General features: G+C 56.6%; 6 protein-coding genes across 6 annotated transcripts; 2 read left to right on the top strand and 4 right to left on the bottom strand.

The window, feature by feature from the left end:
• Window positions 1-564: 564 nt before the first annotated feature.
• PG985_002858 (quinate permease) lies at window positions 565-2,377 on the top strand (the record flags this gene model as incomplete). The annotated part of the gene is made up of 4 exons (XM_066822627.1): window positions 565-593; window positions 658-856; window positions 946-1,662; window positions 1,793-2,377. 4 exons carry the CDS (start codon window positions 565-567, stop codon window positions 2,375-2,377), a joined length of 1,530 nt encoding a protein of 509 aa, XP_066690059.1.
• A 942-nt stretch (window positions 2,378-3,319) lies between these two features.
• PG985_002857 (exoglucanase type C) lies at window positions 3,320-4,960 on the bottom strand (the record flags this gene model as incomplete). The annotated part of the gene is made up of 2 exons (XM_066822626.1): window positions 3,320-4,665; window positions 4,729-4,960. The coding sequence occupies 2 exons, from the start codon at window positions 4,958-4,960 to the stop codon at window positions 3,320-3,322; spliced, it is 1,578 nt and encodes a 525-aa protein (XP_066690058.1).
• Window positions 4,961-6,504: 1,544 nt separating this feature from the next.
• PG985_002856 (uncharacterized protein) lies at window positions 6,505-6,885 on the bottom strand (the record flags this gene model as incomplete). Its single annotated transcript, XM_066822625.1, has 1 exon — window positions 6,505-6,885. One exon carries the CDS (start codon window positions 6,883-6,885, stop codon window positions 6,505-6,507), a length of 381 nt encoding a protein of 126 aa, XP_066690057.1.
• Window positions 6,886-8,331: 1,446 nt separating this feature from the next.
• On the bottom strand, window positions 8,332-10,565 carry PG985_002855 (uncharacterized protein; the record flags this gene model as incomplete). Its single annotated transcript, XM_066822624.1, has 2 exons — window positions 8,332-10,366; window positions 10,426-10,565. The coding sequence occupies 2 exons, from the start codon at window positions 10,563-10,565 to the stop codon at window positions 8,332-8,334; spliced, it is 2,175 nt and encodes a 724-aa protein (XP_066690056.1).
• Window positions 10,566-10,632: 67 nt separating this feature from the next.
• Window positions 10,633-12,410, top strand: PG985_002854 (uncharacterized protein; the record flags this gene model as incomplete). Its single annotated transcript, XM_066822623.1, has 4 exons — window positions 10,633-10,699; window positions 11,183-11,203; window positions 11,376-11,830; window positions 12,006-12,410. 4 exons carry the CDS (start codon window positions 10,633-10,635, stop codon window positions 12,408-12,410), a joined length of 948 nt encoding a protein of 315 aa, XP_066690055.1.
• A 1,367-nt stretch (window positions 12,411-13,777) lies between these two features.
• On the bottom strand, window positions 13,778-15,154 carry PG985_002853 (uncharacterized protein; the record flags this gene model as incomplete). The annotated part of the gene is made up of 1 exon (XM_066822622.1): window positions 13,778-15,154. The coding sequence occupies one exon, from the start codon at window positions 15,152-15,154 to the stop codon at window positions 13,778-13,780; it is 1,377 nt and encodes a 458-aa protein (XP_066690054.1).
• Window positions 15,155-15,277: the final 123 nt, after the last annotated feature.

Here is a 15,277-nt window from a genome sequence, read left to right as displayed (position 1 = left end):
CATTGCCTGCGTCGTCCAGCTGATGGGCCTTGATACGAGTCTGGATTCGTTCGATTCCTTGGAACAGCAAGGTGCCGTATCCTGTTAGTTTTAGCAGCACTGGTTCACTAAGCAGCAAGCTCCATTCCAGCCCTAGCTCCCCATCGTGGACTTTCCTGGAGTACCCCGTGGGCAAAGGGCTAAGCACTCAAGCTAGGATCTAGAGTCTGGGGTTGATCGATAGTCTAGGTAGTCCCCTGGTCTGCTTCGAATGGTCCTGGGGGAGATATATCCGAGCCAATCATCGAACCCTGCCGTATAGCGAAAGTTTGGTGGGACCCTTCCTTGTTCTCTTGGGATATCAGCAAAGGCTGACGGTATGCAATCCTAATACGCATTTTACAGGGGCTGTAAGCGACACTGCGCGCAGAATAATTATATATCTACCGACATGCTCGCTGTTCTGGCCTTCTCTCATCTTGAATCTACGTGCGATCCTGTGCTCTTGTTGCATTGCTCCGGGCCCATATCGCTCGGCTCCCTCTTAGTGTTCAGTCGGTCAAAACCATTTGCTATATCGGCACAATGGTGAGCTCAACGAGGGTGTACAATTGGTAAGTCTATGTGATCCGATATAACGATTGCCTAAGTGCATTTCCGCCTGACATCCTGACTCAGGTACATCTGCATGGTCGCAGCGACATGCATGGTGCTCTACGGTTACGATGCCTCGGTTTTCAACGCCGCCCAAGGATCAGCAAACTGGCTGGACTACTTTGACCTCCACAAAAAGGACGATGCCTATCTAATTGGTCTTGTCAACACGGCTTACACCATCGGTGCCATTGTTGGAGGTTTCTTCATGGCCGGCCCATTGGTAAGTCCTTTCGACCTAGAACCAGACACACTCTTGGATGGGTCCTACACGAAACGACATAAACATCCTGACTAATCGGTTTTGCGCAGGCTGACTATTTCGGACGCCGTATTGGCATGGCCTCGGGCTGCGTTTTGGTCATCATAGCAACCTTCATGCAGGCGTTTGCGCCCCGGCACAATCTCGGCTGCTTCATCGGCGGCCGTGTGCTCATCGGTATTGGCCAGGGTCTCTCCTTGACCGCCGGCGCCACCTACATCAGCGAGGTGGCCCCGTCCGAGATCCGCGGCACCATCATGACCTTCTGGCAGCTCAACTACTCGGTCGGGTCCTTCATTGCATACTGGATCGCCTACGCGACCAGCCTGAACGTCGAGAGGCTCGGCGACTGGGACTGGAAGCTCGTCGTCATCTTCCAGCTCCTGTGCCCCGTCACCATCTGCGCCTTGATCTTCCTGCAGCCCGAGTCGCCGCGCTGGTGGATCCAGCGACACAACGATGTCGCCAAGTGCCGAGCGGCTCTCACCAAGATCCGGGACACCGAGGCCGAGATCGAGGACGAGGTCCTCGCTATTCGCGAGGCCATTGAGTTCGAGAAGGAGGCCATCAGCAGCTCGTACTGGGCCCTGTTCAAGGACCCCTCTGTTCGCCGCCGCCTCTGGCTCGCGTTTGCCCTCAACATTGGCCAGCAGCTGTCGGGGCAGGGCACGCTCAACTCCTACTCCACGAGCATCTATAGCAAAGTGTGGGATTCGAAGCAGACCATCAACCTGATCAATGCCTTAAATGCAACTTGTGGAATATTGGTAAGCAAACATAGCGATTTCATATCCCTTTTGAAATCTGGCGTCTGGTCTTTTCGATTCACCGCAATCGGCATCCTAGCCGACCTTTCTTCTAGCAATATCGGAATGCTAACATGAATTACTCTCTTAGTTTACTTTGAACGCCGCTTGGACTGCCGATCGCTTCGGGAGACGATGGCTGCTCATCTTCGGCGCCGTCGGCATGGCCGTCGCCATCGGCACCGTGGCCATCGTGGCGGGCGCGACGCCGTCGACCGAGAGCGGGGCCAAGTCGCAGCCGGTGGGCATCGCCATCGTCTTCCTGCTGTTCCTCTTCATCTTCTTCTACAAGCCGTCGTGGGGCGCGACGGTGTGGATCTGGACGGCCGAGGTCTTCTCGGTCAATGTGCGGGCGCAGGCCGTGGGCATGTGCTCGCAGATGCAGAACGTGGCCAACACCATCTTCCAGCAGTTTTTTCCCGTCTTCCTCGCGCGCGAGGGGCTCAAGTGTCTGTACTTCTTCATGGCCGTCAATATCTTGCTCGCCGTCTTTGTCTGGTTCCTCGTCCCCGAGACGAAGCAGGTCTCCCTCGAGGAGATCGACGTCCTCTTCGGCGGGCAGAACCACGTCGAGAAGGGCGGGCAGATGATGGGGGTGCCGGACCCCCACCACCATGCGACGGAGGCGGTCGATGAGAAGGCGGCGGTGGAGACGAGGGAGGTTCGAAGCGTCTAGGAGATCCAGGCATCGGTTCGGCCGTTGGATTCTGCAGGATGAGTTGGTTGCTCTATATAAGTAGGAGTATTCTGCAGAACTGATGATAAATCAAATCATTCACATTTGTGCAATTAGTCCTTGGCGTTACGGAAGCAGTGTGCATGATGTTACCTCATAGCCTTGCATACTGCTGCAGTCGTCATGAAGTGCCGACTTGGCTGTTGGAGACGGACTCCTCCCACCCCCCTTTTATCCGCAGAATATAGATTAAATGCAGATTGGGTCGTTCATGATGCACCTCATATATCCAGGCTTGGAAGAACTTTGGTTATATACCACACCACCGCCAACTAGCTTCCCATGGAGTTGTGCTGTGCATACGTGTCTCTCTCTATCTACCCGTTTCTTCCTGTACCTTTGCCCAATACTGCAGACTTATATATACCGGCGAATCCACTCTTTTCTGTTTGTTTCTTGGTCACAACTCCAGACAGTACGTCCTCCTTCTGTCATTATCAAAAGTAAAGGCAGGCGCTCCCTTTGTGGTGTCCAACCCAGACCAAACAGGTAGCACGAAAGCGCTGTCGAGGCAATGCCAACTTAGAAGTTGGCGTGCCAACAGCCACCCATCCTCTCCATCTCACAGCAATCAAGGCAATCAAGCGCGCTTCCGATCTAATTTCAAACGAGACGTTATGTGTATATTTGCAGGTAATTTATATACAAGGTTTGAAAAGCGCAAGGTAGAGCCAGGAAGCCCCGAGCTCGCAAAAGATCTTCCCACTTTGACCAGCAAGGAAAAAGCGCGAGAGAAAAGGGAAAAAAAGTATATACAACGATAAATGCTCAGAAACATCCTCTGGCCACCTGTCAGGCCCCCCTCTTCTCCCCCTTTCATACATGAAGTATTTGTTTTATCTCATACCATGTCATACATGATCATTCATTCATGGCTTTTGCTTAGTTCAAGCACTGGCTGTAGTAGTCGTTGCTCTTCTTGCAAGTGCCGGAAGAGCAGCAAGTGGGGCCAGAGTAGCCGTTACCGCCGCACTGAGCGTACAGCGCCGCGCAGTTGCCCGAGGGGGGCGACGAGGTAGTACCGGGGTTGCCAGCGCGAGTAGTGGTGCTGGTGGGCGGGTTGCTGGGAGTGCCGGGGTTGGAGCCGCCGCCGTTACCCGCCGTCGTGGAGCCGATGGGGCCGAACTTGATGTTGGAGTAGACGACCTTGGCGTCCGGGTGGTTCTTCTCGACGTCGGCGGGGGCGCCCGAGCTGGTGGCGCAGGAGCCGCGCTCGCTGCCGAGCTGCCCCGCCTTGTCGGCCGGGTAGGTCGAGTCGAGCCAGAGCATGTTGCTGGCGTGGTCGTCCCAGACGCTCATGACGAGCACCATGGGCTTGGAGACGGCGTCGCCCATCTGCGCCAGGCCGCCCTTCTGCGCGAAGACGTCGGTGTCGCCAAAGGCCGTCTTCTGCGCGGAGCAGTAGTCCTCGGTGATGGAGTTGCCGCTGACGCCCGCGATGGTCGACTCGGAGTTGGGGATGGTCTTGCCGCCCTGCTGGTAGAAGCGCTTGATCTCGCTGAGCTGGCCGTTGGAGCCCTTGATGAACTGGGTGACGACGGTGACGGGCTTGCTGGAGTCGACGGTGAAGCCGGAGCCGGGGCCGTAGAAGGTCTTGTTGCCCTGGCGGTAGCTGTTGAAGTCGCAGCCGTCTGGGTCGCAGTCGCCGGCGTAGCGGTCGTCCGAGTAGGTGCCGCCGCAGTCGTTGCCCTTGCACGAGTGGTACGCCGAGTTCTGGCAGGGGTGGGGCGTGTAGGCCGTCGAGATGCTGTTGGCCTCCCAGATGTCCATCTCGGCGCAGCATGAGCCCAGCTCGCCCACGCCCGAGTTGGCGTCGTTGCTAGACGACTTCCAGCCCTCGCTGTTGGCGGCGCCGTCGATGAACTTCAGGTCCTTGGGGCACTGCGAGTCACAGTAGCCCGTGCCGTACTTGGCGCCGGCGGTGTTGGACTTGTGCGTAGCCGCGCCACCGTCCTCGTCCATGGAGACGAAGTAGACGGCGCCGTTAAGGCCGCAGGGCAGCTTGGACGCGTCGACGTCGAAGGTGAACTCGTTGCCCAGCAGCGTGAACATCTGGTACTTGGTGTCGGACGCCATCAGGTAGAAGCGGCTGCCGATGTTGGTGCCCGAGGAGCCCTGCTTGAGGAACTGGAGCGACAGGGCGCTGCCGCTGGTCGTGGCGCCGTAGGTTCCGGCGTAGTCGGCGCCGTCGACGCAGCAGTTCTTGGTGCAAGTCTCGCCGTCGGGGCCTGTATTATCCGTTAGCCAGCCATCCTACTTCCTCGAAGCTTAATGGTTCAACTACAACTTACACAGTGAGGCGTCCCACTTGTTGCCGGTATAGCAGTTGGTAGAGCCTGAGGTGCTATGCGTCCATCGCCAGTTGGCGTCGATGACGACGGAGCCCGACTTGCTGGTGCAGCTGCCGCCCGAGCTGCATTGCTGCCACGCCATGGAAGGGTGCGTCTCGGCCGTGAGCGAGCAGGCGCTCTGGGCGCGGACAGAGGCCACAAGGGCCGCGATCGCCGCGATCTTGGAGTACATGGCGACGGGCGTGAACAGGAACTCTGTGGGTGAGAGAAGAAAGGACAGTGAGGGAGTTACTGTTGGTTGTGGATGGTGGTGGTAATAGAAAGAGACTCGAGGTTACAGCGGCGCAGGACGATGATTATATACCTGCTTCACCTCATTTCACTTTCAGGTAGGGGGAGAAGGGATATCGTCCCTTGCATCCGGCATCATGGCCCGCCTTGCCTCCTTGCCACACGTAATACAGAGACGAGGCAGGTAATCGCTCGCTCGCTCGCAGGCCGTGCTAGCGACGGCGGGCACCACAAACGTACGCATATGGGGTCACTCGGCCGTCCGAGAGGCTTCTTACTGGCACGTTAGGAGGAGCAGGCGACAATCGGGTGGCGGCCCGGAGATACTCTGCGAACTGCCCCCGTCCGGACCATTCTGGGAGTGGCAGCCCCTCGATTAACTAGAAGTAGCTAAGCTTCGCAGACGATGGCGACCTCTTGGCACGATTCGAGGAAGAAGCAAAGTTGTAATTTGATCACTCTCGTGAAGTACGCCTCCATCGCTGTGGGCTACGGCAGGCTGGTGGGAAACACCCTGGCCGAGGAGTGCGGTGACGGAGCACCGGTACCATTCGAGCTGCATCGTGGTTTTTGCATGGAAAAACTATGCGCATTGCATGTTTACCTTCAGTTGGGCCGAGCCAAGTTGCCCAACCTGGCATGGACGGCCGGTGCTGATTGGAGGGTTTTTATTCAGGGGTCCTAACCCAGAACGGAGGCCATCTGCCGGATGCGACGACGATGGCGAGATGCAGTCGTCTTATATGGCGCTAGGGCCAATGTGCAGACGGCATGTCCACCGGTGATTCGCCTAGGGCTTCCAGGGTCGTCTTCAAAACCCCACGCTGAACGTGACAGTCTGCAGCAATAGCTGGATGGATGCCTGGCCGAGCCAAAGGAGCGAGGCTTTCCCACCCAAAACCGTTGGAGAGAAGGCCATTGCGATGCTTGTTGGCGTGCATGACCCCCGGAATGGGCAGGGATACTCCACAGCGGTTTGTCGTGGCTGTCGGCTTGTTCCCTGTGATTTCTTATTTCCCCGCACAAGCCCTTAATATGGGCGGGACAGGGAAGTTCCAACTAAGAAGTCTGGTAAACGAGCGCACCCTCATCATGTCGGTCCAGATCGCTGCTCTGCCGCCCAGCATTCTCTTGGTGAGTCTTGGTCAATCTAACGAGAGCTTGTTGTAGATGATCTTTACTGTTAGCAATCGCTAAGCATTCGAGAAATAGAGGACGGCATGCGATTAAGCATCTGTCAAACGTGCTAAGACTCGCTGGCTGCTAGGACGGCTGAACATAGGTGATACTGTAACAATGCGATTTTTCACACTAAAATTCGGATACATCGACCCCCTGGACGCTGTATTCCGGCCAATTTCATCGTTATCGATAGGCTCGAAGTACTTACCAGCCAGTATTTTAAGGAACCGGCATTCGAGCCGGCATTCGAGCCAGCATTCGACGAGCCAGTATTCGACGAGCTAGCGTTCGAGCCAGCACCTATCAATTTCGAAGCCTTATCGAGACGGACGGATGTCGGCATAGCATCGATATCAATGGAAGAGAAACGACGTCAATCGTGACCAATTGACACCAGTCGAGAGCGAAGGTTGGTTCGAATGCTGGCTCGAATGCTGGCTCGACTGCCGGCTCCTCGAATGCCGGCTCCTCGAATGCCAGCTCGAATGCTGGCTGGCTCGAATGCTGGCTGGCTCGAATGCTGGCTGGCTCGAATGCTGGCTGGCTCGAATGCTGGCTGGCTCGAATGCTGGCTGGCTCGAATGCTGGCTCGAAAGTGTGTATAGCCCGGTCGGCGACGAAGGTAATGGAAGCACGGGGTCGGAACCGACCAATCGACGGCCCTTCCAGCTGGAAAAAGTACATGGACGGCTTAGGGGGCGTCAGAAATGGTCCAAATTGGGGGTGTTGTGAGAGAAAAAAGATAAAAATCCATTTGTTTTAGCGCATTGTTACAGTGTCACCTATGTTCAGCCGTCGCTAGGCCGGATATCGACAATTTCATGGCGATCCATCTCGGGTTGTGAGGTTCAAAGTTGATATTGTACGGACTGTTTCTGGCCTCCAAATACCGTGAGAAAACATACGGGCATGATTGGACTGCCAGGTCTACTGTGCTACCCGGTAACCTGGTGGGTAAGTTGCGCAAGATAGGTCATCTCACGCCCACGAAATCGAGTGGCCGCAGCAGCTTCCGCACCGGTGGCAGCCTCATGTGAGCAATTAATACCTGCTCAACGCCCCCTGTTCCAGGTTAGCTCGACGTAGGGTGGCCATTCCCTTCTCTGTCAGGTATAGTGGTGCACATGTGATGATAAACCGACGATGATCTTCCAATGCCCACCCAGCGGAAGCCGTGCCGACGGCGCCTTCGCCGGATCTTCTCGCAAGCACCGCCAAGAGGGCGAGAAGGATCATTCCGCTAATAAGACGAAGGGGGGTCTGAGTCCAGGTGCCGTACGTTTGTCGATTCCAGATCCGGCGGGATCTTGGAAACCTTATACGACAAATCGAGGCTAAAGCCAGTGCGATCCTTGAGGTGTTTCTCTTGTGGGTTGTCACTAAACTGCAAGATGATGAAATAAGCTGCATCTGGAGTTGTCGTGGAAACTCGAGTCCAGTGCTACCCAGAAGCTCGAGCAGGAAGGCTGGCTGCCGCCGGCCGTTGCGCCTCACTTAGAACTCATAAAATAGAGTTGGACTGGTAATATTCAAGGCCGCTATAACCAGTTTGTCCACAAATTCCAGGCCTCGGGTACCCGAGCGAACTGGCTCAGGCGGTCGTGTTGCCCGAAATCCGTACTCGTGCATCAGCCGAATGATATGACAGCCAACATCGTATCATTCCGTCACCCTTGCAAATTTCCGGAGACCGCCCCATTCGACACCACAGAACGCTGGTCAACGGAAACCCGTAGTGCGAATGCGGCAAAGCAGATCGGAAACCCGAGTTCCGCTCCCGTACCAGCCAGCTTTGGGGCTGCAGATTACATACTCACCATGCATATCTCATCGGTCCGTTTAGCTTCGTCAACTGGTATTACAATCAAAGACATGCATACCGCACAAATAAAAACGCCTGCTGGACAGTCAGCACACCACAAACAGAGGCACGAACTCACTGGTTCTGGGGTCAAAGAAACGTAGCAGTCGACTTGTGGCCAAGACGTTGTATTATTTCCTGTGCAATACATCGTAACGCTGTGCATGATAGCCCTTCAGTAAAAAGAAGATACTACTTGCTTTCTATGGCCTATGCTCACAACCTACGCTGGTCTCTCATCTCATTTAGTCCGTTGCGGCCGGACACTGTCAAAGGGACTCGGTGCTATTTGCGGCAGCAGCCACGGCGGGCTTCCTACCTGGACGCTTCTTTCGCTTGGTCGTCGTCACGCCGGCTCCTGCAGGCGCTTCACGTACCCATCGAGCCACGGCTTCCGCGCGCTCAGTAAGGATCGGATACTCGCGCCCATCATCCACTGCCCACCGCTTCTGCGAAGGGACGACTGGAGAGGATGCAGAGTTTCCGTTACCGTTAGCGGCGTTGGCGGCGGCGAGATCCGCCTCGGCTCTCCGCTGACGTGCAAGAATGGCTGCCTTGAAGCTTGCCTCGTCGTGAACACGATCATCTTCCAAAGCCTCTACGATAGCCTTGTGCTGCATGACCTTTTTACGTTCTTCTTCCTCTGCCTCGGCCGAGCTCTTTCCTCCAGTTAAGGCAAGAGCGTTGGCATTGGCGGTGGCCGCCGATACATATCCATCAAGAGACATTTGGTTCGGGAGAGGCGCCGGGGCACATAGGAACTCCCACGAAGTCGACAGCTCAATCCAGTTTTCCGCACGGCGCAAGACTTCAATCCAGTCAGCCCTGGCTGGCGACCTACTAGCTTGGAAGACAGGATAACCGTCTGCAAGTCTGGCTAGACGAGCAACCATATGGGCGTGACGCTGGAGCTCCTTGGACGAGGTCTGGATAAGTGCGTGACAAAGAAGCAACGAATGCAACGCGTCGGTGAGAAGCGGGTGGTAAGTGACCATTTCTGTCGTGGTTGGGAGATCCTCCAGTGTAGATGCCGTAACAAGGTCTGTAGAAGGGTAAGGGGGGAGATCCGCTGGGGGTGTCGCAGAGAACAGCTCATGCAGTCTGTACACCTTGTGGGGTTCGATCCCATCAGTGGGGGTAGTAGGGTCTTGGGCAGCATTCTGACCACGGTAGCGTCGGCCTCGGTTATTCGCCTGGTTGACCTGCCTTGTGAAGTCATCCGAAAGCTCGATGGGCATGTCCGGGGAATAATGAAGCTCCTCGAGATAACCCATGTAATCCCGAAGGGCGCGCTTCGCATAGAGCCTCACTGACTTCATACTACGACTCTCCTTTTCAGTTGGTTCCTGTGATGCTGCGCTAGCATCTGGTGCATCCTGCTCACCGGCGCCATTTGTGCTCCCAGTCGCATCGGGGCTCTCGGCATCGGGCACCGGCTCCTTGGGTGTAGTGTCACCCCGAGACTGCGGCAGGGAAGGCTCCACATGATCGCATGCTAGTGTGAGGTAGCAACCTGCCCGTTGGAACAAGATCTGCACTTCCGTACTGCTAGGTTGATCGCGCTCATCTAACGAGGGCAGCTCCCGGCGCCGTCCATTCCTCCTCTCGATTTGCTTGTTCTCGATGACCGGCTTGTGTGAGGGCTGGTGGAGCCGGAAGACATTCAGGGCAGAGGTCAAGTCGCGGGCAGCACCTTCAAAATCCTCCTTGAACATGCGCACGATGGCTCGGGTCCTGAGCGGCTCGCAATCAGCTGGTCTCTGGCTAATAATGGAATCCAGAGTGTGAAGGTCTGTACATTCGGCAAGCTGTCTACTCGGGATCTTCTCATGGAAGAAGTTGACATAGTTGGCGTCGGGGTCGTTTGGAAGCCTCTGCATCACCAGCGCCGCCACATTCTCGAGGGTGGAGGTGGATTGCATAGTGGCGACGCTCGAGGCAATCTCGTCTATGCGATAGGCCTTGGATAGTTTCTGTGTGGCTTGCTCTCGTAATTTGTGCCGCCGCTCCGTACTGAGTTTCATTCCTCCTTGCCCAAAGCCCAAGCCTAGAGCGGCCATTTGTTGGGCGGCTCCCCCGGCCAGGGAACTCGTCTTGGGCGAAGTGGTGATGCCATTGGCCGCACGTACGGCGAGATCGGTGGCATTGTCCACCAGTTGTCGGATCTTGACGAGATCGTAGAAGACGGCGGGGTCGACGGGCCGGGGCAGGGGCATGTAGTAGTTCGCATTCGCCAAGGTCTCGAGCACTTCCAGAGGCAATTGCAACCAAGGTCCATGGAACGAGGAAATGTAGCGCCAATGCCTGAAGCCATCGTGTTAGAATCGCATTTGCGCAGGTTCGCCATTGCAACCAATACTCACTTGTTCCGGCAAATCACCAGGGCGGGCGATGGGGGCGCGGTCGCAGCAGCTCCCTTGGCGCCTTTTTTGGTGTTGGGATTGGAGTCCACCGATTGACTCGACGCATCGGCCGCCGAGGCCTTTTGGTTCTTCTTGGGCATTGCGGCGGGGTGCTTTGTGGAATTGGAGGATGGGTGGTGCTGGAAGCAATGCGGCGACTATGTCTTCATGGTTGTCGACATATCTCGGGCGGAGGGCTATGCGATGCGACAAGCGACAGCAAGGGTTCGGATTGGTAAGTTATGTAAGAATGCGATAGGTTCCTCAAAGTTCGGATTCGAACTCGACTCGATTAGACTGGACGTTGTCGCAAAGTGCCCCGATAAGCTCCAGTTCGAGTCCCAATAGGGTGGTGAGTCTTGACCCGCTGCTGCTTTTACTGGAGGGCGATGATCAACCTAGAGGGCACCCAGCACCCGTACTTGCACTAAAAATTTACTGGAACTTTGGGCGGGCATGGATTGAATAATAACCCACTATCACCACGTGATCTGCACCTGCAGGTACCCGAAGCTGGACCCTTTCGAAAAGCCAAGATCATCATCAGAGCTTCACCTTCTTCCTACTAATCCTATAGATGATCCTGAATTCTGGCTTGATCCTCCATTTAATTTCTCATGACATGTGTCAATTTATACCACAGAAAGCCTGCGCGTGGGTTGAACTGTAACATCAGCCGCACTGGCTCGATAATTCAGATGTAATGAATGGCCTCCAGCCAATGCCGGAACCACAGGCTGTAAGTGGTGATAGATCCAATCCACATTATACCTAAGTATGTATATACTTACACAGGCGTGTATGTAAACGTTACCATTCAAGGGCTACTCCCCACACGAGCCAGTTCCCCGTCAGACATGTATAGCCCCCGTCTCCCGCATCGATGTAACCCGCTCACAACGCGGTTGTAGTACTTGATAGGGGCCGTGGCCGACTCGAAGGCGTAGTACGCCTTGCTGCACACCCACCGGGGATACTCGGAGTCGCCAACAAACTTGGCCAGGATGTAACGCTCCGCCTCGAGGCTCTTTGCGTCGAGATGCCACTCCAGCTCCCAGTTGAGCCGCAGGAACTCGACCACCAAGTTGTCATTGTCATACTCAAAGACGCATTGCTTGAGCAGCTCGGCCTGTTCCCGCGGGAAGTCCTCCTCGTGCGCCGCCTGCAGCTCGTCAATGCTCTGGATCAGGACGTCGCGCGAAAGGTGCTCATATCGCCTTCCGTTCAACTTCTCCACCCAGAGCCATTCAAAGACGACGATCTTGATGCCCAAAGACCCCAGCTTCCTGGCGACGGGGAGGATGGCATCGATCAGCGCGATATCTCGCTTGAAGGTTTTCTTCATAATTTCGGCCAGAGGCATCTAGTAGTCTTGGGTCAGCATCGGCTGGACAATCTGGGAGGAACTCGTATATGCATACCCTACGACGGAGGCGTTTGAGGAACACCCTGACCTCTTTGTCATCCCGGAGGGGATATCCGATCTGGGAAAGCTGCCGGACCATCTGGTCCCCTCCCGACTTTGCCTGCTTCGGGTTCAGGGCCTTGTTGTAGGTGAAGTACCCCCACATGAGGATCATCTTGAGCAGGTTGAAGGCACAGGCCCGCGCCGCCTTCTCCGGGAAGTCGCAGAGCGAGCCCATGATGCGCTCGTAGACAGGGCCGATGACCTGGTCCTCGACCCGCCCCGAGGCCTCCTTGGACTTTTGTCTGAGCGCGGCCCGCCGAGCAATCCAGACATTCCACTCGTCCGGCTGCCACAGCGTCGGTGCTGTCGACGTCGACGCTGGGCTGCGGCACGACGACCAGAAGGAATTGATGGAGCTGCGGCCATCGCTGTTGACGCGCTCCAGCTCGCTGCCCTCGGATCTGTACTCGTAGCGATTGCGCCGATCTATGTCGCTGCCGCTGGACATGGTGCCGGCTATTGCTACCGCAATTACTAGATATATTCGACGGAGGACCGTAAGAAGCCAGCCACTCATTCTCATTTTTGGACAATTTTTGATGGACAGCTCGTTGGGGTTTTATTTATTTTGCAGTCCTTAAGTCGCCATACATCATTGACGAGTCATCTAAGTTGGAAGGATTGCAGATCAGTGCTCCTGCACTTCCCGGGTCCTCCTGCCCTGGATGCAGGAATAAAGTCAACGCGACACCCTCCTGCAACACGCCAGAAGTCTGTTTGGAAAAGGCCCGTTTCCTCCTTCATATTTGGCATATTGGCATGCACTCCCAAAAGTCTCAATCAGCAGATTTCATGCCGGCCAGGCAGTATTGAACGTGGCGGCACCTCCGCACAAGCGACTGTCCCAGCCTTCCTGCTGCATTCAAACACGGCTCGATCCTGAACATTAAGGCACTTTGAATTCGCTCACTTGTCACCGGCTGTTCCAGAGGCGGCTGTCAGCGCCACGTTCCGAACTCTGCGAGACCTGTCACCCAAGATGTAAGTCAATGAGAGACGGAACTATGAAAGCTCCCACACCATTGCCGGGAGATCAGCATAACCGTAGAAAATGTGCCGGGCATTTACAACTCAAGTGCAGGCCGGCAATACTTCTATATATTTCACATGAACACTATTGCCGCAAAACCCCCTCCTGATGTGTAGTTCGTTCATGTGTTTATTGCGTCGTCGCTACGTAGGCAGTATGCATCATCAGCTCCACAAACGACATCCCACTAACGTCATGTTAGTAGGAGTCCCTCACCTTCACAGCCAACTTGCATGCAATATCTCAAACAGCCCGATCATGCATTACGATTGATGCTCCGGGTTATTGCAAACTTTGTCTTCCAAGGACGTTCTTATTGACGTGATCATTACTTTTTATCTCATCTTTCATTGACTTCCAGAAACGGCGCGCTGCCTTCTGAGGTAGAAATCCACGGACAGACCGCGACCCAGATGAGTTTTGGCTAATTGAGTCGGTGAGTTCTATGACGGGAGGCATAGTACTAAATCAGGGTCTTCGGGAGAATCTCGTTGGAATGTCCCTATCGGGTGGCCGACTGCTTTGTAAATGAAAATACAGCTCTACAACATATCAAGGTAGTCAAAGAAAGACATGAGATGCCGATACTACATGGCAAAGCGGAGGCTTCCAGATTTTGTATACCCCATCCTTTGATTTCCTGTATAGAAGATATACTTATAAGAATGTTATTCTGCAATGACCTCTCTAGATATGTGTAATAGATCATTACCATACGCTACCTCTCCACGAGTTCACGCCTCTGTCTATCTATTTAGATAGGTCAGAGTGGCCACCGGAACGCAAAGGAGCTAGTGATCCATCCGCGCTCTCCCTCACAACAGGAAAGCCATCCCCTCCTCCGGGCTCGTGCCCCCCTTGGCCAGCCTCTCCCACCCCTCCGCCACCGCCTCCATCCCCTCGCCCCAGCGGATCTTGAACCCCTCCACCCCCGCCCGCTTAAACTCCTCGTACGCCGCGTCCGCCTCCCCGAGGACCGCGGGCCACCCGACCTGGGCCGCGGCCCGCTCCCGCAGGTCGCCCGTGTTGACCTGCATGAACCACGGCGCCTCCGCCTTCTCCCGCTCCTTTTGCTCCTCGCTCTTCTGCGGCGCCAGCCGCTTCAGCACGTCGGCCTGCGAGTGCTCCCCGGCCTCGGACCCGATGCCGACCAGGACGAATCGCCCCGGCTGGCAGAGGGGCCGGAACGCCGCGGCCCAGGCCTGGCCCACGCCCGCGCGCCCGCCGCAGTCGATGAGGACCACCTTGTCCCCGTCACCGACACTGACTCCCAACTTGGCCAGGAACTCGGCGTCGGGCGTCTCGGTCGTCGAAACGGTGGCGTCGTACAGCCCCGTACCCTGAACGAAATCCCGCGACGCCTCGCTGGCCGCTCCCACGACCCGTTTGGGCCCGTGGGCAGCGGCGCCCTGCTTGACGCGCTTCTGCATCTCGTACGCCATGCCCAGCGCCGTCTTGGAGGCCGGCGCGAGCAGCACGACGGTGGCGCCCGTCAGGTCGGCCATGTCCCTGGTCCAGGGGCTCTTGGCCGGCGCGTCGGGGCCCAGGCCCGGGTGGACCGGCCGCTCGGCGTCGAACATGTACTTGGTGACGAGGTGGCCGCACTCGAAGAGGACGCGGTAGAGGGCGTCGAACCCGGCGCCGTCCACGTTGTTGTCGACGTCGCCGCCGCCGCGCAGCTGCGCCGCGGTCTCCGAGCCGCGCGCGACGGTGAAGTAGTGGTTGTAGAAGGGCATGAGCTGGGCGCGGTAAGCGCTCGTCGCCGTCAGATGGCCGGGCATCGCGTCATCGACGCGGAACTCGACGTCCTGCGCCAGCGTCGCCAGGGGCAGGTAGCCGAAGACATAATCGCCCTTCCCGGGTCCTTCCGGCAAGGTGGACTCGAGGACCTCGGCGTACCCCCAGGCGCTGACGCGGCCGTACTTGTCGGCGTCGTCGTAGGGGGGCGGGGTCAGCCCCCCGGCGGGCAGCGGGTGCGCGTCCCACCAGTGCACCAGGAAGCCCAGGGCCGCGTAGGTGACGTTGTTGTGGGTGAGGGAGACGACGCGGGTCCGGAGGCGGAGCGAGGACGGCGCGGCGAGGGGCGGGTAGGGCACCGCGCCGGGGACGGGCACGAGGGCCTGGGTGAAGTAGTGGGCCTTGTCCAAGACCTGCATCACGGGTACTTCCTCTGCTGGGGTGGACGAAGCCATGATGATAGTATGTGTGTGCGTGCGTGGATGTCTATTGAGAATGGTAAGAGAGTTACGAAGTGACGCGGGATCAATCAATTGGTTGTGAGGATTTCAAATCAGATCCGTCATTGGACTACCGCT

Source organism: Apiospora marii, assembly GCF_038362585.1.
Source record: "Apiospora marii strain CBS 49790 chromosome Unknown utg000002l_segment0_segment0, whole genome shotgun sequence".
In the NCBI taxonomy this organism is placed as follows: Eukaryota; Fungi; Ascomycota; class Sordariomycetes; order Amphisphaeriales; family Apiosporaceae; genus Apiospora; species Apiospora marii.
The sequence above is the reverse complement of the archived record's forward strand: the minus strand, read 5'-3'. Positions and strand labels throughout refer to the sequence as shown.